This window comes from Crinia signifera, chromosome 2 (assembly GCF_055691185.1).
Source record: "Crinia signifera chromosome 2, ASM5569118v1, whole genome shotgun sequence".
NCBI classification, from domain to species: Eukaryota; Metazoa; Chordata; class Amphibia; order Anura; family Myobatrachidae; genus Crinia; species Crinia signifera.
In genome coordinates this window covers 8,027,059-8,050,910 of record NC_139218.1, presented here as the reverse complement: position 1 = coordinate 8,050,910, position 23,852 = coordinate 8,027,059, and the positions used below count along the sequence as shown (strand labels likewise).

At 48.0% G+C, this 23,852-nt stretch overlaps 1 protein-coding gene across 2 annotated transcripts in view; it reads left to right on the top strand.

Annotated features, from left to right (window-relative positions):
- Positions 1-976: 976 nt before the first annotated feature.
- Positions 977-23,852, top strand: part of LOC146059367 (uncharacterized) — a 57,921-nt gene continuing 35,045 nt past the window's right edge. Inside the window, exons 1-2 of one of the 2 annotated variants that reach the window (XM_083171522.1) lie at positions 977-1,182; positions 21,226-21,555. In XM_083171522.1, the coding sequence (XP_083027648.1) occupies positions 1,128-1,182; positions 21,226-21,555 (385 nt within the window). In that variant the 5' untranslated portion in view covers positions 977-1,127. Of the gene's footprint in view, positions 1,183-7,255; positions 7,276-21,225; positions 21,556-23,852 lie in introns of those variants that run through there. The other variant, XM_083171523.1, reaches the window with a different exon arrangement.

Below are 23,852 nucleotides of genomic sequence, written 5' to 3'. Positions count from 1 at the left end.
ACACACAGTGGAAAGTTACAGATGGCTATTTTTGGCTGCGCACGCACTTACGAGCCAGTGCACGTGGGCAAGCACTTGTGGTCACATTGCAACTGCAGTTTAAGTTGTGACGGGGGTGGCGATCATGCCATGGGGTGGTGGCGGACTGTTGGTGGGGTGGGGGATGGCAATCAATCATTTTTGAGGTGCAGTTTACACAATGCAGCAAAGCGCTCACACAATAGCAATATGCCCACATAAATCGCGGGAAGAGTCCCAGTGAACGGGGCGGCCTTGCCCTGTGTTGGGTCCTATCCCGCTGCCTAGCAGCGGGAGTTGTCATTTTGTGAAACTTCGCAAAATTCCAACTCCTCCTAAAGCAGGCCCAAGATAGTTTGCTAACAGACTCATTTACATAGATTACAACCCACGGACAATAGGGTTGTGTGTTGTTAAATATATCCCTGCCTGATCACTGTGTATTGCATTTTTGGTGTTGGGGGGGGGGGGGGGGGGGGGGGGGGTGTTGCAAGCACCTGTGATGCAATAGGTCACAATGCCTGAAGCTGGATTTTAATTGCCCAAACACCTGTCAAATTGCAAGTTCTTTGAGTCAATATACGGTCCTGCCACCAAAAACTTACCTCCAGCACAGGAATCTGACACCCAATCTGAGCTTAGAATCAGGCACCCTAATCTAGAACACAAAAATACACAATACACGGTTTATTGCACTGAATCCAGCCCCCTGGCATTATTTATAAAGACCGGCTTAAATAGAACAAACGCGTCAAAAGTTAGCAAGTAAACTATTTCTGGACATGAAACATCAGCAATAATGTGGTTGGTGACTTAGCAAATACACAAGCATAATAACCTCTGTTCCCCAACCTGCCCCTCACCCCACCCTACCCCGGAATTGGGGTTGGGATGCTGCTGTAAGTATTTTAAAAAATTTTTTAGTAAGGAAGAAATTGTCAGTTTCACTTCTCCTGTGGGAGTTTGTTGCACAAACCAGCTGAGAGCAGCCGCACTTGGTGCTTTTCTCGATAACATCAATAGAGATCTTAAAGAGATGAAGCCACTTCCTCTGTCATCTGCGCAGAGCGGCTGATGTGGAGCTGAGAGTCACACAGCTATGAGGCAGCATGCAGCGAGGACCCTCGTCCCTCGCCACCGCCCTCTACCTCCTGCTGATCACAGGTACTGTCCGCCGCTTATAGGTCACTGGGGCACTATCACCGCCTGGCATCGCTATTGCAGAAGGAAGAATCTATCTTATATATAATGTCTCTTTCCAAGGTGGGCAAATCCCCCCTCCCTGCAATCACAAATATTTTTCTAGAACTCACAACTGGTGAATGAGAATAATGTAGCAGGAACATTTGCTCAGAGGTGGTTTTTCAGGGAGGAGAGATGGAACGGGGGACTATGGTATATAGCGGATCAATGCTGTCTAGATCTAACGTGTTGTGGTCCTCCACGCTTAGTCAAACCCGTCTAGTTAATCAACTAAAGATGGTCGATGTATCTAGATATAAAGTAACGAAAGTTAGACGCAAGCGATAGATTTTTCACGTTTATTTGGTTGGCACTGTATAAGTGTACCGCTTCCCTGCGCACGGTTTGCTGCTCTCAGCACACCGTTATAATCTAACTCTATGTCCACTTGGATAGTAAAATTGGACTAATTGTGGTTGACCATAACGGTCTATCTAGACATCGTAGGTCCATCGACCGGATACGGAATAGGGACGGATCAGTATAAGTAGATGGTCACCTGCCTGCATCACATTTACAGGCATATTTATAAAAATATATTTACTAAAATAACGTGACAAAGGCAGTTTTCAAACCCCTTTCCCATTATTTTAGACTCACCTAAACATACTGAAGGGCTATTGGAGGAAACAAGACCAAAACTCTCCTCCACACCTTTAAATTCACCTTTTATTTAGTAATCAGATCACATCTCCCATACTTGGAATGGGATATATATGGATGACCATCAGTGCAAATGTTGGCATTCAGAATACCGGTGCCTGCTTCCCAGAGGAGGGAATCCCAACAGCGGTCATGGAAGTATGCGTACCCCCCCCCCGTCCCCCAAACCCTCCCCAGCTGCCTAACCCTAATTCTCCCTGCTAGTGCCAAACCCCAATACCTAACCGCTCCCCAAAGCCTAACCTTCCCTTCTAGAAACCTAGAATTTGACGGCAGATCAGATAAGAACCACTTGGCCCATCTAGTCTGCCCCTTTATTAAACATGTTACCTCAAACCATATTTGATCCTTATTTCTTTGTAAGGATATCAATATGCTTATCCCAAGCATGTTTACATTGTACTACTGTATTTGCCTCTACCACCTCTGATGGGAGGCTATTCCACTTATCTACTACTCTTTCTGTGAAGTAATTCTTCCTCAAATTTCCCCTGAATCTTCCTCCCTCTAGTTTCAGTGCATGTCCTCGTGTTCTGTTGCTCCTCTTCCTGTGAAGAATGTCTCCCACCTGTACCTTCCTCCCCCTAGTGTCAGTGCATGTCCTCGTGTTCTGTTGCTCCTCTTCCTGTGAAGAATGTCTCCCACCTGTACCTTCCTCCCTCTAGTGTCAGTGCATGTCCTCGTGTTCTGCTGCTCCTCTTCCTGTGACCAATATCTCCCACCTGTACCTTCCTCCCTCTAGTGTCAGTGCATGTCCTTGTGTTCTGCTGCTCCTCTTCCTGTGACTAATGTCTCCCACCTGTACCTTCCTCCCCCTAGTGTCAGTGCATGTCCTCGTGTTCTGCTGCTCCTCTTCCTGTGACTAATGTCTCCCACCTGTACCTTCCTCCCCCTAGTGTCAGTGCATGTCCTCGTGTTCTGCTGCTCCTCTTCCTGTGAGGAATGTCTCCCACCTGTACCTTCCTCCCTCTAGTGTCAGTGCGTGTCCTCGTGTTCTGTTGTTCCTCTTCCTGTGAAGAATGTCTCCCACCTGTACCTTCCTCCCTCTAGTGTCAGTGCGTGTCCTCGTGTTCTGCTGCTCCTCTTCCTGTGACTAATGTCTCCCACCTGTACCTTCCTCCCCCTAGTGTCAGTGCATGTCCTCGTGTTCTGCTGCTCCTCTTCCTGTGACTAATGTCTCCCACCTGTACCTTCCTCCCCCTAGTGTCAGTGCATGTCCTCGTGTTCTGCTGCTCCTCTTCCTGTGAGGAATGTCTCCCACCTGTACCTTCCTCCCTCTAGTGTCAGTGCATGTCCTCGTGTTCTGTTGTTCCTCTTCCTGTGAAGAATGTCTCCCACCTGTACCTTCCTCCCTCTAGTGTCAGTGCGTGTCCTCGTGTTCTGCTGCTCCTCTTCCTGTGACTAATGTCTCCCACCTGTACCTTCCTCCCTCTAGTGTCAGTGCATGTCCTCGTGTTCTGCTGCTCCTCTTCCTGTGACTAATGTCTCCCACCTGTACCTTCCTCCCTCTAGTGTCAGTGCATGTCCTCGTGTTCTGCTGCTCCTCTTCCTGTGAAGAATGTCTCCCACCTGCACCTTGTTATAACCCTTGATATATGTGAAAGTTTCTATCATGTCCCCCCTTTCCCTTCTCTGCTCTAAAGTATATATATATTAAGATCTTTTAGTCTTTCCTGGTACGTTTTGTGATGTAGGCCATGCACCATTTTAGTTGCCCTTCTTTGTACAGTCTCTAATGTATTTATATCCTTCTGGAGATATGGCCTCCAGAACTGAACACAATACTCTAGGTGAGGTCGTACCAATGACCTATACAGTGGCATTATTACTTCTTTCTTTCTACTGCTGATACCTCTCCCTATGCAACCAAGCATCTGACTTGCCTTCTTCATTGCTTTGATACATTGCCTACCTGCCTTTAAGTCCCCTGAAATAGTGACACCTAGATCCCTCCCTTCCTCAGTAGTTTCCATTATAGTGCCATTTATACTATATATAGTCTTTGGATTTTTGAGACCCAAGTGCTTGATTTTGCATTTTTTGGCATTAAACTGTAGTTGCCATGCTCTTGACCATTCCTCTAATCTACCTAGATCATCAATCATTTGTTTTACCCCTCCTGGTGTGTCTACCCTGTTGCATACCTTTGTGACATCTGCAAAAAGGCAAATTTTACCCTCAATTCCATTTGCAATATCACCAATAAAGATATTAAAAAGCACCGGTCCAAGTACAGATCCCTGGGGTACTCCACTTGTAACCTTTCCCTCCTTTGACTGTACTCCGCTTACTACAATTCTCTGTTTTCTGTCCTGCAACCACGCTCTTATCCATTCAACTATCTTAGAATCCAATCCCAAACTTTCAAGTTTATTTAACAGTCTGCGATGTGGGACAGTGTCAAAAGCTTTACTAAAGTCTAGATAAGCTACATCTACAGCCCCACCTTGATCTATTACTTTAGTCACCCAGTCAAAAAAGTCAATAAGATTTGTTTGACATGATCTTCCCCCGGTAAACCCATGCTGTTTGTTTTCTAAGTGCCTAACTATCCCTCCCCGCAGCATGACCCTAACAACCCCCTCACCTGCAGGCTAAACCCAAGCCCCCCCCCCCCCCCCCAGGCCCTAACCCACTCTGTATACTAACATTCAGCACCTGGCAGTAGGGATTCCGGCATTGATATTGTGATTAGGGTGCCAGTCTCTTGACAATAGTTGCCAGCACTGATATTGTGAAACTGGCATCCCCACCACCACGATGCTGAATGATGCGTTGAATAGGTCTGGAATAGATCTGGCTGAACTTACTAAGTAAAAAAAAAACATGTCCCTGTGATAATAATGCTATCTTGAGATGGCATTATTCAGGCTCCCCCTTTTTCCTCTACTGTAAAGTCAGCCTTCCCAGTTTGCTGCCAGTATTGCTGCCTGTGACCTGCCACGTGTGTCTGATAGACCACAGGCTGATTATAAAAATACATGTAACCTTACCTTTGCCACACCACAGCCACTTGCTCCCACCTGAGGTGTCTGGATCACTCTAATCACCGAACAAAATGGTTACAGCTGTTGGTGCCCATATTCTGCTATATCATTACCCCGATAGAAACCTTTCCCAGAATGTATTTAACATTGGACCCCAGAAACTGAGACCCCAACTCACAAACTGCACATCTTGATAATAAAACATAGGAAAGCTGCTGTGGTACTATAAATCCCAGCATGCAGCAACAGCTGAAGAACCACAAGTTGCCACATATTACAGCAGACTAATCTCCCGCAGAAAACCCCAATTATCGGCCTTTGTTTGATGTTTGCCTTGTGGAATGCATCGCATACTGTATAAGGTGTATTCCTGGATCTCTGTAATGTGGTAAATGCAGATATCTCATTGTGGCTATCACACAATCTTATAAATGTCTGACTGTAAATAATCCTAGCAAGTGATCTGATGCAGAACAGTTCTTGCAATCCTTGTATGTGTACATAATATCTGCAGGAAGGAAGAGGTTTATCTATCAGATCAGAATCAACTTTATTGGCCATGTTTGCTTGCGCACGCTTGGAATTTTTTGTGGATTACAGTGCAGCATCAAGCAGGGATGTAGGGGGGGAAGACATCACATCCATTACATTACATTTCTAGCTACGACTATGGTGGTCAGGTCGCCAAGTAGGGTCACGTTGTTTGGCTGTTGATATTGGGATTGCATTCGCTTTGATTGGATTGTTCAGGTGATGGACCTGAACCGTCTTCCGGATGGTAGGATGTTGAACCGGTTGTGACCGGGATGCAGCTTATCATTCGCAATCTTCTCAGCGCGTTTCCTTACCCTGGCTGAGAACAGATCCCTTATCCGGGGGAGGTCGGACCCCATGATCCTTTCCGCAGTCTTCACTACCCTCTGCAGTTTTTGTTTGGCGTTCTCTCTTGCGCCACCATACCAGATTGTGATCGAGGAGCATAAGACAGACTCCACGATGGCGGTGTAGAATACGCACCGCAGCTTCTGTGGGATGTGTAATACCCTGAGTTGCCTCAGGAAGAACAGGCACTGTTGGCCCTTTTTGATGTTTGTGGTTATGTTTAATCCCCAACTTAGGTCGCTGGACATGGTCGTTCCTAGGAATTTGAAGGATTCCACCCGCTGACACCAATGTGTTGGCTATTGTTAGCAGGACCAAGGCATTTGTCTTTTCCTGTAGTCTACCACCATCTTGACTGTTTTGGTGGGGTTTAGATCGAGGTTGCTGCTGCTGCACCACTGTGTCAGCTTCTCCACTACACGCCTGTACGCGGTCTCATCACCATCCTTAATTAGGCCGATGATAGTGGTGTCATCTGTGAATTTGATGATTTTCACTGACTGCTCAGCTGAGGTGCAGTCATTCGTGTAGAGAGAGAAGAGCAGAGGGGAGAGGACGCATCCTTGGGGGGCTCCAGTACTGATTGTTCGTGTACTGGATGAGAAGGCACCGGCTTTGACCACCTGTTCCCTTGCCGTTAGAAAGTCCTCTATCAATGAGCATGCCGATCCTGGGACTCCTAAGGAGAGGAGTTTTGGCTGCAGGATGCCGGGGACAATAGTGTTAAATGCTAAGCTGAAGTCCACGAATAGGACTCTTGCATAGGTGCCTGGGTGGTCGAGGTGTTGTAAAATATGGTGCAGCCCGAGGTTGACCGCATCCTCCACACTTCTGTTCGCCCGGTAGGTGAGAGTTGGTCACTTCTCTCAGGTGCTTCAATACCAGTCTTCCGAATGCTTTCATGGCCACTGAAGTTGCAATTGTGCAATTGGTCTGAAGTCATTGAAGTCCTTCGCGGGGGTTTTCTTGGGGACCGCGATGATGATAGAGCGTTTGAAGCAGGCAGGAACCTTGCACAAATCCAGGGAGGAGTTAAACATTGTTGTGAAGATGGGGGCGAGCTGAGCCGCACAGGTCACACACATCCGGTCTCGCAGCCTTCTTAGGTTTTATTCTTTTGAGTACTGCTTCTACCTCGCCTTGGTCCATGTGGAGGGCCTGGGAGTGGTGGTCATTGTGATGGAGTAGGGGAGGTATGGCCTGCTCAAATCTGCAGTAGAACTTGTTCAGGTCTTCTGCAAGTTCCTGGCTGGTTTCAGACTGTCTTTGGGCTTTCTTGTAGTTTGTAATGGTTTGCATGCCCTTCCATACTGTCGCGGGGTCCTTTGCTGTGAGGTTGTGCGTCAGCTTGTGTAGTACCCAGATTTAGCTGCAATAGTGGTACTACACTCTATTTTACCTGGTGACTGATTCTTCTGTAACCGCTTCATGTTCTCTTCTTAATTTTCAGAGGGGTAAGGAAACTGAGTCCACACAGTATAAGGTAAACAGTCACCTTCACAGGAAACTGGTTTGTTTGAAGAGGATTGTTCTAATAGTTCTCTCATGAAATAAGCTGTATTTACCTCAGTAGAATAACTAGAAATATCAGGGGAAATTTACTAATATGAAAAACCTAGTTTTTCGTATTAGTATTTTCCCTACGACTGCATAAGACTGTTTCAGTCGTATATACCTATTATATAAGGTCCCGCGGCCAAAACATTCTCCCTACCGACCAGTCAGCCTGGCCAGGGGCCCTGGGGGAGTGGGGACCCCCCCAATAAAGGGGTCTCCCCCCTCCAGGACTTACCTGACCAGGTTGAAGCCTGGTGCTGTCCCTGGTGGCCCTGTGCGGTGGCCACCGGGCTGATTTTGGTGTAAAAAAATAGAAGAACAAACTATTGTTTTAAATTGTGGAACTATGAGTCCCAGCAAGCCTCCCCTGCAAGCTGGGACTTGGAGAACCACAAGTCCCAGCTTGCGGGGCATTAAAGGGCCTGCTGGGTCTTGTAGTTCCACAGTAAAAAAAATAGTTAAATAAATACACACTGACACCTGAAAAATAAAAGTTTAATACATACATTACACACACACTGATACTTACCTATCTTGATCCCGTAGGTAGGTCCCAGAGTTTTGATCCGGTGCCTTGTCCTGGTTCCGGATCATGTCGTCATTCTTCACCATGTCGATCTTCATGTCGGCGTCAGGTCCGGGTCTGAAGAAATCCATGGTGGACCTGTGGAAGGAAATCCAACTCACCCAGGTCCTCCATGGAAGTTCTTCTGGCTTGGTCCGACGTAGTCCAGGGCTTCTTCCTTCTTCTTCCATCTTCTTGCTTCTTTTTCAAGCTGCCGGCGACTCCAGCAAGCTCCCCGACTGTCAGAGCCGCAGAGATCCTTCCTCCTCGGCGTCTGTACTAAGAATGAATTCTGGCCAATCAGGAGCCGCCTAGCGGCCAATCAGGAGCCAGGAAAGTCGGCTCCTGATTGGCCAGAATTCATTCTGAGTACAGACGGAATACGAATTGTTGTATTTTCGGATAGTAAATCCCGAAAATACAAATGTGTAAAAAATAGGTGTATTTCTGCCTACGAATACACCTATTTTTTACGAATCCATATTGGTAAATTTCCCCCATAATGTCCAAAATCTTCACTGATCAGCACAATGGGCCCAAATATAGTAGTAGAGGATAATTGGGTCCTTTTAAGCCACAAAAGCATTCCGAAAGGTACAGAATGCAAGAGTCTTTGCGGGTCAAATGATGCAAATCGCGCCGTTTTAGCCCCGCCCACCGCTGTGCAATGCCTTTAAAATGGCATTGCATGGCGGTGGGCATGGCTAAAATGATACAAGCGCTCTGGCCACGCCCACAAATAAGTAGCCTCTCCCGGAAAGGGCAGCCAGAAAGTAGGTAAGTATGCTTTACTTCAATAGGCCCAGTGGCGCCGGAACGGGGGGGGCGAGGGGGCAGCTTGCCCCCACCAAAATTACTGAGGCGCTAAACCAGCTGTGCGGGCGGGCGGCTGATTATTGATCCAGCCCCTGCCCGTCCGCCTATGTAAGCCCCAGGAGAGAAGGGGTTAATGGCAGACCGGGGACGGAGAGAGGGAGGCTGAGCGGCAGAGCGGGGACGTCAGCGTGACCCCCGCCGACCTCCAGCAGCGTGAGGAGACGCGGCGCCGGGGACTGCCGCAGCCAGGTGACAGAGGGAGCGCGGAGAGGTCTGTGACCCCCGCCGACCTCCAGCAGCGTGAGGAGACGCGGCGCCGGGGACTGCCGCAGCCAGGTGACAGAGGGAGCGCGGAGAGGTCTGTGACCCCCGCTGACCTCCCCGAGTATTAGCACCGCCGGCCACGCACTGAGAGGCGGCTAGGCTAGGCTGCCTTGTGTATAATGCCCACGCATATATGCCGCAGCCTTGTGTATAATGCCCACGTGTATATGCCGCTGCCCAGTGTATAATGCCCATGCGTAAATGCCGCTGCCCTGTGTATAATGCCCATGCGTAAATGCCGCTGCCTTGTGTATAATGCCCACGCATATATGCCGCTGCCCTGTGTATAATGCCCACGCGTAAATGCCGCTGCTTTGTGTATAATGCCCACGCATATATGCCGCTGCCCTGTGTATAATGCCCATGCATATATGCCGCTGCCTTGTGTATAATGCCCACGCATATATGCCGCTGCCCTGTGTATAATGCCCATGCATATATGCCGCTGCCCGGTGTATAATGCCCACGTGTATATGCCGCTGCCCTGTGTATAATGCCCATGTGTAAATGCCGCTGCCCTGTGTATAATGCCCATGCGTAAATGCCGCTGCCCTGTGTATAATGCCCATGCGTAAATGCCGCTGCCTTGTGTATAATGCCCACGCATATATGCCGCTGCCTTGTGTATAATGCCCACGCATATATGCAGCTGCCCTGTGTATAATGCCCATGCATATATGCCGCTGCCCGGTGTATAATGCCCACGTGTATATGCCGCTGCCAGTGTGTATAGTGCCCGGGGGTAACATATAGCAATTTAGGGGGCGCCAAAATGAGATTATATCTTGCCCCCCCCCAACCTAAAAACGTTCCAGCGCCCCTGAATAGGCCATAAAAATCTTTACCAATAACAGCATCTATGAGTGATGTCAGGGTAGCACAATGTCATAGTACAAGTCTCACCACTCCTCTGAGACCTGCTGGCATCTGTGTGGCGGAAAGGTGTCTGTGTTAGTAACTGCAGTAGAATGGTGTACTCTCATTGCTGGGGCTCAATATGCAGCTGCTGTAATTATTGCTTTGTAAAGCTGTCTTTCTGGTTGGCTGTCTGTGTATAGTAGGTTCTATCTGGTGCAGTTGTAGACTGTCTGACTTAAGGCCCCCATACATTTGGCCTACTTGTCCTAAGTCCTGCAGGAGAGGGTCCGGGTCCGTGGCAGGGGGCGGGGACCGGAGAGCAGAGTCAGTAGCGGGAGCATAGAAGAAAAAATCTGTACTTGTTTCCTAGAACGGCCACAATCGCGGGCATCGTGTACCTTAAAGTTAAGGTACACGATGCCCGCGATGGACCCGATTTCCTTGAAAGGCAAAATCGGGGGCATCGCGTCGGTCGCGGCCATTAACATGACCCCCGACGCGATGCCCCCGATTTTGCCATAGGCTTCAATGTTAAAATATTTTTTAACATTGAAATCGGGAGCATCGCGTCGGTCTTGTGCCATTATAATGGCACAAGATGAGATGGACTTGATTAAGTCCATCTCACATAGGAAACAATGTGAAATGGGCCAATATGACCCATTTCACATTGTATATGGCCCCGTCGTCACCCCACGATTGACGCCAACCCGAAGCGTGGCGAGCGCAGCGAGCCCACGAGGGGCGGCGGTGCGCGTCCTCCGACCTTTTCATACCCCTACTATCCACGTCGGCGTGGAGTTGAGAATATAAAGTGTGGCAAGCGCAGCGAGACACCGAGCCCGAAGCGCGGCGAGCGGCCGCGTATACCTGTGAAGTTATACGCGTCCGCTCGCCACGCTTCGGGCTCGGTGGCTCGCTGCGCTCACCACACTTTATATTCTCAACTCCACGCCGACGTGGATAGTAGGGGTATGAAAAGGTCGGAGGACGCGCACCGGGTTGGCGTCAATCGTGGGGTGGCGGCATTGAGGGGGTAAAATTGGGGGTCTGGGGAATATTTTACATTGAATCCAATGTAAAATAGGGTCCCAGGGACCCTATTCACATTTGATTCAATGTAAAAATCGGGTCGATCGCGTCGGTCGCATCGCATGCGATTTGGTCGCATGCGATGTGACGACGCGATTTTTCCGACATGACCACCCCGATGCAAATCGGTGTGGCCGTGCTAGGAAACAAGTACCAAAAAATCCTATTCAAAAACTGGGCGGCCGCTGATTGCTGATTGATGGCTGAGCTCTTAGCCAATCAGCGGCCGCCCAGTCTTTTGAATAGGATTTTTTATATTCTCCCGCTTGCTGCACGGTCCGGTGTAGTGGCTAGCGGCGGGAGAGAATCCTATTCAAAAGACTGGGTGGCGGGGACGCTGCGGGGCGGCTGGTGGGGGGCGCTGCTAGTAGAGCAGAGGCAGCGTGCAGGGGACACTTCGGGGGACTGTGACATAGAAGCGGCAGTAACGGAGAGCTGGGCAGATGGAGGCAGGAGCTGTCAGTGCTGAAAAAAAATCCCATACAATGAGCACTCTCTCAGCCAATTGCTGACTGGCTGAGAGGGCCCTCAACCAATCACAGGCTGCCCATTCATTGTATGCGCTTTTTTTTTTCAGCACTGACAGCTCCCCCTGCCCGGCTCTCCGTTACTTCTGCCTCTGTGTCACTGTCCCCCACAGCGTCCGCTGCCTCTGCCCTACTACCAGCGTCCCCCGCCATCTGCCCCGCAATGTCCCCGCCACCCTGCTCCCTCCACCTTCCCGGAGCACAGCTCCCTGCACCGGTGTCCTCACAGAGTCCCCTGCCCGGCTGCACATAAGATTTTGCAAGTTTTAGCCTCCATCTTGGCTCGGCGGAGTTTCCTGAGCTGGCTACAAAACCATGGCTTGTTGTTGTTGAAGGATCGGATTTGCTTGGTTGGTACACATAAGTTCTTGCAGAATCTGATGTAGGATGTGACTGCATCCGCTAGTTCATCTATGTCAGAGGCAGAGGCTTCGAACTCCATCCAGTCAGTGCAGTTGAAGCAGGCCTGAAGCTTTGTTTTTTCCTCGGCTGACCAGTTTTTGACAGACTTGATAACAGGCTTAGCAGACTTTAGCTTCTGAATATGTCGGAAGAAGGTGGACTATGCAGTGGTCGGAGAGACCCAGTGCTGCATGGGGTATGGATCGGTATGCAGACTTGGTGGTGGTGGTGTAGCAGTGGTCTAGTGTTCGCCCCTCTCTTGTGTGGCACGTGACCTGCTGCGTGTATTTTGGGCGCTCCCGGCTCAGGCTGGCACAGTTGAAGTCGCCGAGCACAATGAGCAGTGAGTCTGGGTGTCTAAGTTCGGTGTCCGTTATCAGAGTGGCCAGCTGAAGTTGGGCTTCTGTTGGACTTGGTTGTGGGGGGATTTATACTCCTACTAGGATAATAGAGGCAATTTCCCGAGGGGAGTAGAAAGGTTTGCATTTGATGGTAAGAGTCTCTAGTTGGGGGCTGCATGACTTGCCCAGGGACTTTACATCGGTGCACCACCTGACGTTAATGTAGAAGCAGATGCCCCCTTCTTTGGATTTGCCCGAGAGCTCCTTATTGCGGTCAGCTCTGAAGAGTCCGAAGCCTGACAGAGTCACAGAGGATTCGGCAATGTGATCGTCCAGCCAGGTTTCTGTGAAGCATAGGTTGGAGGATCTTGCGTCTTGTATTAGCAGAGACAACTCATCCATCTTGTTCACAAGAAATCTGGAGTTTGAGAGCAGGATTTCTGGGAGGACAGATCTATGGCCTCTGCGTATCCTCCTGACAACGGCGCCAGCCCCTCGTGTGGTTCCTGAGCCACTCGACCATGCCAGACTTCTCTGCTGGCTCTTTAGCTGGGCGGCGGTATTTTATTTGGGCGTTGTGCTCGGGGAGTCCACCGGTTGACCCAACTTCATTGCTGCTGCAGGGAGTTGCGTCCTCACTGCTGGACAACCTGGGGGATTTGTCGCAATGACGGCTCCAGTTGCCTTCCCAGGCCCCAGGGGCTTGTGTTTTTTTTTTCAGATCCAGCTATAATCCTGTTTTCATCTTTCATCTGTTGGTGCTGTTTGCTGTGCCATTGAAAGCCCATTAGCAGCAGTAACCTTAAAAAGTTCAATCAACTTGGTAAGATGGCACAGCTGAGGGTTGCCTCGTATACATGAAGCACAAGTTTTTTCCCTGTTATCCCCTGTCTTTGTCCAGCCACGCGACCTTCCCCCCCAGGGAAGATCACCAAGTACTCCAGGGAAGCCCTTCTGAGGTGGTCCGCCCCCCGACGCTTACCTCCATCCACAGCCTGGAGCAGTTGGCGGGCGGCACAGCAAGATCTGCGGCCCTCACAGCTCTGAAGTCCCTATGTCAGGATATGGAGCCCACGTGCCAGCGGAGACCACCAAAGTCTGGAGCGGCAGATGGCAAAGGTGCCGGTACCATCGGAGTCGTGAAAGGCTCAGCAGACCAGTCCCCCCAGGCGGCGAAATGGAGCTCTCCGTTCAGGCTGCGGCACAGAGGCTGCAACTCCTACATCTCCTCCGGCTTCCGGGTTCGTTGCAGCGCCGCAAGTATAGACCACGCCCCCTTCCCACTAGGCCAGTGGTTCCCAACCGTGGTCCTCAAGTACCCCCAACAGTCCACATTTTCTAGGTCACCCAGCTGGTGCACTCATTATTCAGACATGATTTAAAAGATCCACAGGTGGAGCTAATTATGTCACTTGTGATTCTGTGAGGAGACCTGTAAAACATGCACTGTTGGGGGATGAATCAGTCAGTGAGGCCGGGGGGCCCTCAGGCCAGAAATCCCGTGCATGGGTGGGGGGGTGATCCTACCGGCTTCTGGGTGTCATGCTGGGGCCCCACGGCCGTTGCGCCTCCTGTGCCAGCCGGGGGGAGGGGAGGAAGTTGCTGAGTGTGCTGGGTCCTCCTCACCATGTCCTGACCTGTGCCGGGCCATCCACGGCACTCCCGTCCTTGAAGAGTGAACTTCCTCCTCCAGGGGTCCCCCCGGCTGATGATGCTGCTGGGGGTTGCAGCACTGCCCGCCTCTGGTAGGGTGTCGCTGCGTCCTGCTCTTGGCATTCCTCACTTTCCCACCCTTCTCCTCAGCACTATGAAATCATGATCTGATGGGGACATTATGCTATCTAGCAACTCCAGACCCCTATGCAGTCTGTGCTGCGAGCTACCGGAAAAGGAGAGCTCACAGCACAGAAATTGCATCCACATCTCCATCTTTCGTCACTATGGGGGACAGTCACAAAAAATTGCGGGTGTCTCATGTCTGACTGAATATGGCCCACTGACACTAAGCAGGGTGACATATATTACTGCAGTTCTTCAGCCTTCGCCACTGCTGAGAAAGTTTGATAATACTTCTGTGGAACTGTAATAAAAGCTGCAGAATAACTTGTTTTTGGACACATTTGTTTTCAGATACAAAATTCATCTTTAAACTTTGATTAACTCAAGAAAATGGGGACGTTAATAATATTCATTTGTTCTCCAAAACCTCTGTTATACCCCTTTTACACCAAAACGCCGGATGGCACCCGGGATTTTGGACCCAGCTTCAACCTGGTGCGACCCGGCATTTGTTAACTTTTACACCAGCACGCCCCCCTCTGGCAGAGGCGGTTCCTGAGCCGGGACCTCCGATCGATGCGCCAGGCCCCGGACCATTACGCTGGGGGGGAAGCCCAGCACCAAGGTAAGCTGCTGGGCTGCCCCCAGCCCCCCTGTCCACGAGGTGAATGGATGCCACACACAGACATCCATTCACCTCCTCCACTGCCTCCGCTGCTGTCTGCACGGTACAGTGTGAGCCCCCCTGTCCAACCTACGGACGCTGCAGTCCATAGGTTGGGCTTCCCCCATTGATGTAAAAGGGAGCCGGGTTGGATGACCCGGAGTACCCGTTTACACTGCCCTCTACCCAGGTCCTGCTTGTGTTCTACCCTGGTCAGGACCTGGGTAGAAGTCCTGTGTAAAGGGACACGAGTTAACCCATTTTAGACCTCCGCTGACCCATGTCCACAAGGGAAAAACCTGGGTTTTTGTGGCGGTGTATAAGGGGTATTACAGAGAACCCAGAATCACACGGTAGTTTCCGATGACTGAGCTTATCTATAGAGTCATGAGATATTGTTACACAATTGTGTGACATTGGTCCACATCCACATTACACAACTTACTGACAGTGATGTATACATCAGACATATTCAGCTGATTCCTCCTAGACATATAGAGACTGAGTCAGCGCAAACCGTGCGCAATTCCGATGTTCACATAACTGAGCGATTGTTTTCTGTTACATTTCCTAGAACCAGGCGGCGCTGAGTATACTCACCAAGTGGGAAATTTACTAAGATGGGACTTCTATTTCACATTTCATGTTGCTAGGGGCAACCAATACGATACTGGGGGGGTCAGAAATGGGGCGGCACAGTGACGGGCGTACCTAGGCTGCAGACTGGGAGGTGGCCATAAATGAAGGGAAAGGAAGTCCATCTTTGCAGTCTTATGGGCGTGTCCTGGCCATAGTGCAGGTGCAAGTGCCGATGGTGGGTTCAAGCAGGGCTGTCTGCTGGATCTACCATTAGGCAGCTGCCTAGGGCGCTGGGATCTGAGGGGGCGCCACCAAGTCTGAAGGGAGCCTCCAGGGAAATCAGGGGATTTACCCACCTTCCCGGGGGGGCTGGGAGGACCACCCAAATTTTGGGAGCCCCCCTGCCAATCCCGTAATGTTAGGCAAGAATGCCTTAAGAGGATGGAAAGTGGGTATTGGTGGCACTAAGAGGAGGCGGGGGGGGGGGTGCTGAGAACCTCTTGCACTTGCCCTGGGTGCAAGTGTCGATGGTGTGAAGTTTCCAAAGCAATGGACTTTAAGAAGTCTCCTGTATCGGTTCCGATAAACACTTCTCCTGCGTTATGTGGTTACATTATTAATAACAATATTCCATTGATACTGTAGAAGCCACTTTTACACAGCAGAAGTAGATGGGTGGAAATCCCCTACAGACTATGCAGGAAGGGGACAGCGGCTGGCACTGTCCTATAATTATATCATGTATGAAAATCCGAGCTGAGAATACGGATCAGTTACTAAGCCCAGGATTCATATTTTCCGCTGCCGACGTCATACGTATTTGGTTGCTGAACTACGTATGGCCGGCCGGCATCACACGGATCAGTCAGGTCCATGCGATGCTTCTCAGTGTAAAAGATAGGAAAAATAAGTTATTACATAAAACAAAACAACGTGCGGTCCCCCCCCCCCCCCCCTGTCCGGATATAACCAGCCCTGGGTTCATTGAGCTGGTCCTGGATAGAGATACAGGGGGGGGGGATAAGGGGTCCCCCTGTATTTCTTAAACCAGCACCAGGCTCTTGGCACTCACATACATACTCACCTATAGGGTTCACCGTAAGTATGTCCGTAGGGTATCCAAATAAATCATGCTCACCCCCCCTCTGGCGTAGACCGCGTCCTCTTGGGTCCATGTAGGCATCAACGGGTTAAAAAAAGCCCAAAAGACGCAAAGTTTCCTAAATCCAGTGGACAATGAGGGTCTGCACAAGAAACCTCTCCCCTAGACTGACGGAATTCTCTGTGACATCAGTCATATGGAATTCTTTCAGCCAATCATAGCAGGCTCCCTGGGATACCATAACAGAGCGAAACGCGTTAGGAGATCCGGCACCCCTGGAAATAAGGAGATCTTTGAGCCTGAAATAAAACCTCCATTGATGCACCTCACATCTTGTCTACACTGGTAGACGCACGGAACTTTCACATTTGTCTGCACGGACACGCACTGCATAAGCGCCGCTGACGGCAGAGCGGCGGGTGACAGACGCGGCTCTGTTAGCTACACAAGTGCCTGCATAAACCAGACGTGAGACCACCAGCTGCCACGTGTGAGAGACGCAGCAGACCGGACTGACTACAACTGCTGGATTCAGGTTGGTCGTCTTTCCCGGCACCTCACCTTTACCAATTACATCAGCGGGTAGTAGAACGGAGGGCAGTGAACTCTGCTCGGAATAGCCCTCCTGCCTCCCTGCGTTAACACTGCCATTTGTTACCATCATCATTGGAATCTGTGAGTATTGCGCACAGTAGTGGAGGTTCATGTCTACAGATTACTTTAGATGGCCTTTATTTGAATAAGTTCTGGCTCATTGATTGGGACATTTTTCCTCATACATACAAATTGGAGGATATTCTTTCGGGGTCTATTTTATGCAGATTTTTAATATTTATGCACATATACTCCCAATAGTATTGCCAGGCGCCCTATGGTGTTTAAATGGTGATTCCTGTCTCTCTCAGCTAAAAGAAAATATTTAAAACACTTTTTCCATATCCAGTTCTTTATCAGAGGTGAAATTTTCACAAGATTAGGGATGGAACATAAACCCAACGCGTTTCGTCTCGTTAAGAGACTTCATCAGGGGTATACATGTTTTAAACCAATCTTTAATAGGTCTATTGATGGTTCTTTCCCAGTTGTACAGAGAGTAATATATATTGGCCCTCTGGTGGAATAAATGGTTCCTCCTGTGTTAGGTGGAACGCTTATTTTGGTGCACACCTCCTAATAATTAGGAAAATTGGTCCTCTAGAATATTGTTATTCTGCTTAATAATTATTCTGAATATTATTATTAGGCTGCTTCTGTGAAGTAGGTGCATGTGCTCATATCAAGACTCAGCCTGCATATTTTTTTTTCTTATATAATTATATGAACATACTTGGCCTGCATTAAATATTCCAAGTATATGCATAACAAATTAAATAATTAATTATATGCAATTGTGAACAATAGGTGGCCACCATATTACACAGTATATGAGCAATATATTTTTATTTTATTTTTATTATTTAGTATATTTTTTTGTGTTTATTGTATTGTGATATATCTATTCATTTACACTTTATTAAAAAAATAATTAGATAAAATTGTGTCTAGCATTAATTCAGACCTATATGCACCTCGTTAATAACTAGCGCAGTTAATTGGATAAAGTTTCTATACTTTTGTGGAACTACAAGTACCAGGAGGGCCTATTAAGGCCCTCCATTGTGCTTCTCCATGTCCCTGCATTCGTGGGAGGCTTGCTGGAACTTGTTGTTCCACAACAGAACCCAATACTTTATTCTATTTTTACCAGGGTTGCCAACCCTCCCGGAATGGCTGGGAAGATCCCGAAAATCGGGTCCCCCTCCCGGCCCCCCGGAAAGGTGGGCAACCCTCCCGGATTCCAGGGGTCCCCCCCCCCCTTCATTTACCTGGGGACAGAAGCGTGAAATCGTAGAGTTTCGGCGGAAGCGGAGGGGCTAAATATGCTAATCGGGCATATCGGAGACCCGCATATTGCGGGATTTGCATCACTGGGGGCAGGGACTGATGATGTCTCCATCAGGCCCCGCCCCCAGAAGTGATGCTGACAGTCTCCTCTCCAGGGTTCTCCCGGAGAGGAGACTGTAAAAGTCGGCAACCCTGATTTTTACACTTTCATGGCATCAGCCTGGCCCCGATAACCCGGGCTGGGGGTGCCCTGGAGGAGGGACCCCTTTAATCTGGGGGTCTCCACATCCCCAGGGTCCCTGCCATGGGTGACCAGCCACAGGTTGATGCTTTGGCCGCGAGAGCTTGCATAAATAAAAAGTGTCCCACGGCTGTGGCATGACACCGCTGGCTGTTTGAGCCTGGTGCTGGTTATAGAAATACACAGGGACCCCAGCTCCCCCCCCCCCCCCACCCCGTATTTCTGTAACCAGGACTGTCTCTAAGAGCCCAGGGCTGATTATAGCCGGGGAAGGGTGACACCCCATGCTGTTTAAAAAAATTATAATTTATTTTTCCTATCATTTACACTGAGAAGCATCGCACAGATCTGATGATGGATCTAACTGATCTGATGATGGGTCTGACTGATCTGATGATGGATCTGACTGATCTGATGATGAATCTGACTGATCTGACGTGTATTCATTTGTACAGCTGAAAATCATACAAATTAGGCTGATAGTAAATGTACCAATGGCGATTTCAATACGTATTTCATATCCACTAGGTACGAATGGCTGCATCTTAGTAAATTCCCCCCCTATATGTTCTAAAGGTCATCTCGCAGGTATCTAACAAGTGGCGGCTGCAGCCTGGTGTGTCGGCGTCTCTGAGACAGGGTGTGAGGTTAGTGCAGGGTGACGGGTGGGCGGTAGTCACATCCTTGATAACACTGAACAATGAAAGTGAGATGCAATGGAAACAGCTGCTCCTGCGCTTCTTACACTGCATGTTCCGAACACAGGATCTGAACTTTAGGGTGACAGATATGAGGGCGATAGTTCGTCGATTAACCACTATTGGTTAACATGAATTAGGTCAACATATTCAATAGGTTACATGGAAACATAGAATGTGACGGCAGATAAGAACCACTTGGCCCATCTAGTCTGCCCCTTTTTAAAACATGTTACCACAAACCATATTTTATCCTTATTTCTTTGTAAGATATCAATATGCTTGATAATGTTGACATGATAATTGTTGACACGGCCCTTCGGGCAGTGGGCAGCGGCTCTAGTGCTCAGTAATAAGGGCCTACCCCCTCCCTGTCTCCCCTCCCTCTCCGCACTGGCCACACCCATCATTGGCCATAGCTCATGGCTTGTCTGACGAAGCCTCCATAGAAGAAATGAAATAATGAGTATTTTGTCAGAACAGATGAAGTCCCTGTGATCCTGGGTAATACGGCTAGTAACCGATTGCCAACACAAGGATTATACAAGGTGCCATTGTCAAATAGCTTAGGAACATATAGAGAGATGAGTTTTGTTCCTCCAATCTCCTGAGGGTTCCCCTGATGAAGATCTCAGCAATGGAACGTGTTGGGTGGAGACCTCTTCTCTGGTTATTGATCTACTGTGAGTGCAGATGAAAAGGTCTACAATGTCTAGGTAGAAAATCAAAAGATCGGCATGCAAAATGTCGACAGTTACAAAAGGTCAACACAAGCAAATGTCGGCATGAAAAAGATAGACACATGAACATGTAGATAAGAGTTTTTTTGGTGTCAATGTCAGTATCTGAGCAGTGGAACCTCAGTTAATGTATAACGTACCCCTGACCTTCGACCATGGTGCCTTGCTCCTCTACCATTGCGCACTACCGTTCCCAATCATGGCCCATGTGGATGTTAAAGTATGAAAAAAAATCATGTGGACTTTTCATGTTGACATTTTGAACAGGGCTGATAAGGAATGATCAACATAATTTGTATATGATTTTATGTTTAACAAATGCAATACTAAACCATCATAAAATACATTCATTAAGGGGCGTACACACGGACACATTTGTGCTATTTTCTAAGCAATCTGACTAGATTTTGACTCTCGGGGTGTACACACGGACACATTTGTGCTATTTTCTAAGCAATCTGACTAGATTGCTTAGAAAGTAAGTACAGATCTCTCCGTGTGTACACCCCGAGAGTCAAAATCTAGTCAGATTGCTTATCAAATGACTGCAAATCTCTCTGTTTGTACAGAATGAGAGATACTGATCGCAATACCTCATTCTGAACCACTACCCGGCCTTTTTTTGCATAAGCAAAATCGCTTAGCACAAATCTCTGCATGTGTATGTGCTCCCCATGGGAGATCTGGACACAGGGAAATCGTCTATCCTAAATAGCTTAGCAAAATTGCTTAGCCCACATCTCTACGTGTGTATGCCCCTTTAGTAATGTCAGTGACTATGATCAAGCTTATAATTACTTGTCCTAAGTCTGTGTATAACTATAACTACCCCTCTGTTTCCCTACATTTAATGATCACAAATTGGGCCTGATTCTGATTAACTCGCAAAAGTAAACTTCGTCAAAAAATGGATGAAACCATGCTGCACTGCAGGTGGGGCAGGATGTAACATGTGCAGTTAGATTTGGGTGGGGTGTGTTCAAACTGATATCATATTGCAGTGTAAGAATAAAGCAGTCAGTATTTACCCTGTACAGAAACAAAATAACTCCCATATGTAACTCTCTCTGCACATGTTACATCTGCCCCACCTACAGCGCAGCATGGTTTTGTCCATTAATGAATGATTTTGTGAGTGAACCAGAATTAGGCCCATTGTTTGTTTGTATGGATTGTTACCACATGATTACACGATTAATACCTGATGTGAAAACCCCTCTGTTTTCTGGAAATAAGAATGATGCTTATGTTATATATATTACAGATCTGGTCCCGGTGTCACCTGTCCGCACTGTGTCACATTCTGTCGGGGACACGGTGACCCTGTATTGCCTGGAAGGCAGCAATAGAACACTACATACAGAGAACATAGCACAAATTACATGGAAAAAAGAAAGTAATCTGCACAATCTGATATTTGCTGTTATGAGGAATAGATCAGCATCAAACTTCACAGACCCCAAAATCTCCTTCCTGAGCCCCCCGCTCACACTCCGGATAACAGACGCTCAGCCGAGTGACGCTGGGAATTACACTTGTGACGTAACAACAAGTGAAACTTTAATTAAAAACTCCTGGACGCTTCATGTATCAGGTAAAAATCACTTTATTACAAGATATCTACAGTATGTAGGTGCAGTAGCTTCATAGTGACCCATTCGTTGTCTCCTGTGGAGAAGATTACAATAGGAGAGTGTAGCGGTCAGTGTTCCCTCTAAGCTGTGCGCACACAACTCGACGAGCGTGCGCACAGACATTACAACAGAGCGCACAAAGCAGCAGTGGTCCCTTTTTGCAGTTGTGGACTCAATTAATGTGTGTTTCACCGATTAACTACATTGTGTGCTGTGTTTTGAATGTTTAATATCATTTTGATGTAAAGTTAACACAAATGCTGAACGTCAATTTCCAGTTATATATAAGTGACGCACAAAAATATAAATTTCCTTCCAAAGTTGCACAGCCAAAATCTTTTGCCGCACACAGCCTTCGTAAAATTAGAGGGAAGATTGGTAGCGGTGTGTGTGTTTCTAGTGGTAACAGGAATGTTCATCAGTATCTCCCAGGGATGTCATACATCAGGTACAGATCTGGCTGTGTGGTTCGGTGAAGATGCACACGGTAATGTACCTCTATGATCTTAACTGTACTTACCTTACCATTGTGTGACCTATCCAGGGCCAGCACCACCACTAGGCAGCTCTAGGCATTTGCCTAGGGCGCCGGCCACTGGAGGGCAGTACTGAGCTGCCAAGGAGAGGTACCATAGAAAGCAGGGAGCGGGGAGCAGTTACTTACTCAGTGAGCATCCCTCCCCCCCCCACCCAGATCCTGCCCGTGAATCAACGCTGACCCCCCACCCCCCTGGGACATAGGGGGTGCGGGCCCCCGCTGCAGTATCTCCCTCCCGCTGGTCAGCGGGAATCAAGCGCCCAACTACCCCCCCCTTGCCGCAGTATCGCCCGCAAACCCCCCCCCCAAGGGTGCGTGTAGTGGCCACTGAAATCCCCCCCCCATCCCCCTAGAGGGGAGAGGGGGAGCAGAGGGGAGAGGGGGGAGCAGAGCAGGGGGGGATTGCCTCGGGCGCAGACAGGGTTTGCACCGGCCCTGGACCTATCACAGTACATAAAGCAGAGATATCATTACCAGCAGCTTGTGTCTGGTGTATAGATGTGTCTGCAGAGAGGATACAGATGTGATCATCACCATCAATTTCTTACCAGGTGAATCTGGTTGCACCCCAGAAGAATGGTGTAGGCCTCATCAAAGCACATGATTTGTACCGTCTTAGGGATTTGTATTTTTTAGACTTACAAACAGGGTGTTCTATGAGGGTTACGGTTGAAGAGATGCAGATGGGTGGATTCCCAAAAAAAGTACTTCAATAAATAAATATGAATTTATTGTATACTTAAGCTAAGGTTATTGAATAACTCTGCAGATGTCCAATACAGCAATCACATCAGAAAACTCAGGAGCCCCAGCCCTCTGCATCTAGATGCTATGTTCAGATCATCCTGGTACTTCTGCAGTCAATGTTATCTTCCAGACATTGAGGCTTCTGTAACACAGACTGATTCCATCTTATATAGATAAAAGCTCCAGACTATGCTATTACCTAGTTACAACGTTCCAATTGCAAAATAATATAAATGGTAAAAAGCAGTAGGGGAAACTGTTGAAATTATGAGTGTTGGAAATAACATCTAATTACAATGTATAACATGGATTATATAGATTTAAGACACAAAGTGAACAATATTGTTCCAGGATTAAGAAGAAAGGATTATAATGTTGACATATGTACAATTCAAACAATTCTCCTGTCTGGACCCATATGACTAGACAATGGCCTTTGTCCTTTAAGAACTACATCTATCAGAATCAAAACACCTTAAATCAACTTAGTATATATATTTCCCCATTCTTGCCCTATTAAAAACACCAAATTATACTCATACAGTATGACAAAGACCAACCACAACAACGAAAGCAAAAGCAAAATAAAGCAAAGACATATTTGACAAATTGGTTAAAACATGAACTGAATGGAATTGTCCGCATACAACCTGACGTATGTAATGACTAAATAGAAGGGGGGTTGTTTGCAAGAAGCAAACTGTAAAACAAATGTGTCTTTTTGGGCGCACTCTTTCTTGTATTAAATTATGTGGTTTGATTAATCATTTAAACATAACTTTTATTGGACTTCTTTATCTAAAATATATGTAATGACTAACTACTATCTCAGCCTCTGTATGTTTATGCGTAATCTGTACTTGGTGCAAAAAGAGATAAAATCAGACAGTGAAACAATTTTTTTCTCACTACTGATATACAGTAGTATGGCAAAGGGGGCACTGCCAAAACTGCAGTAGTCATTTATAACCA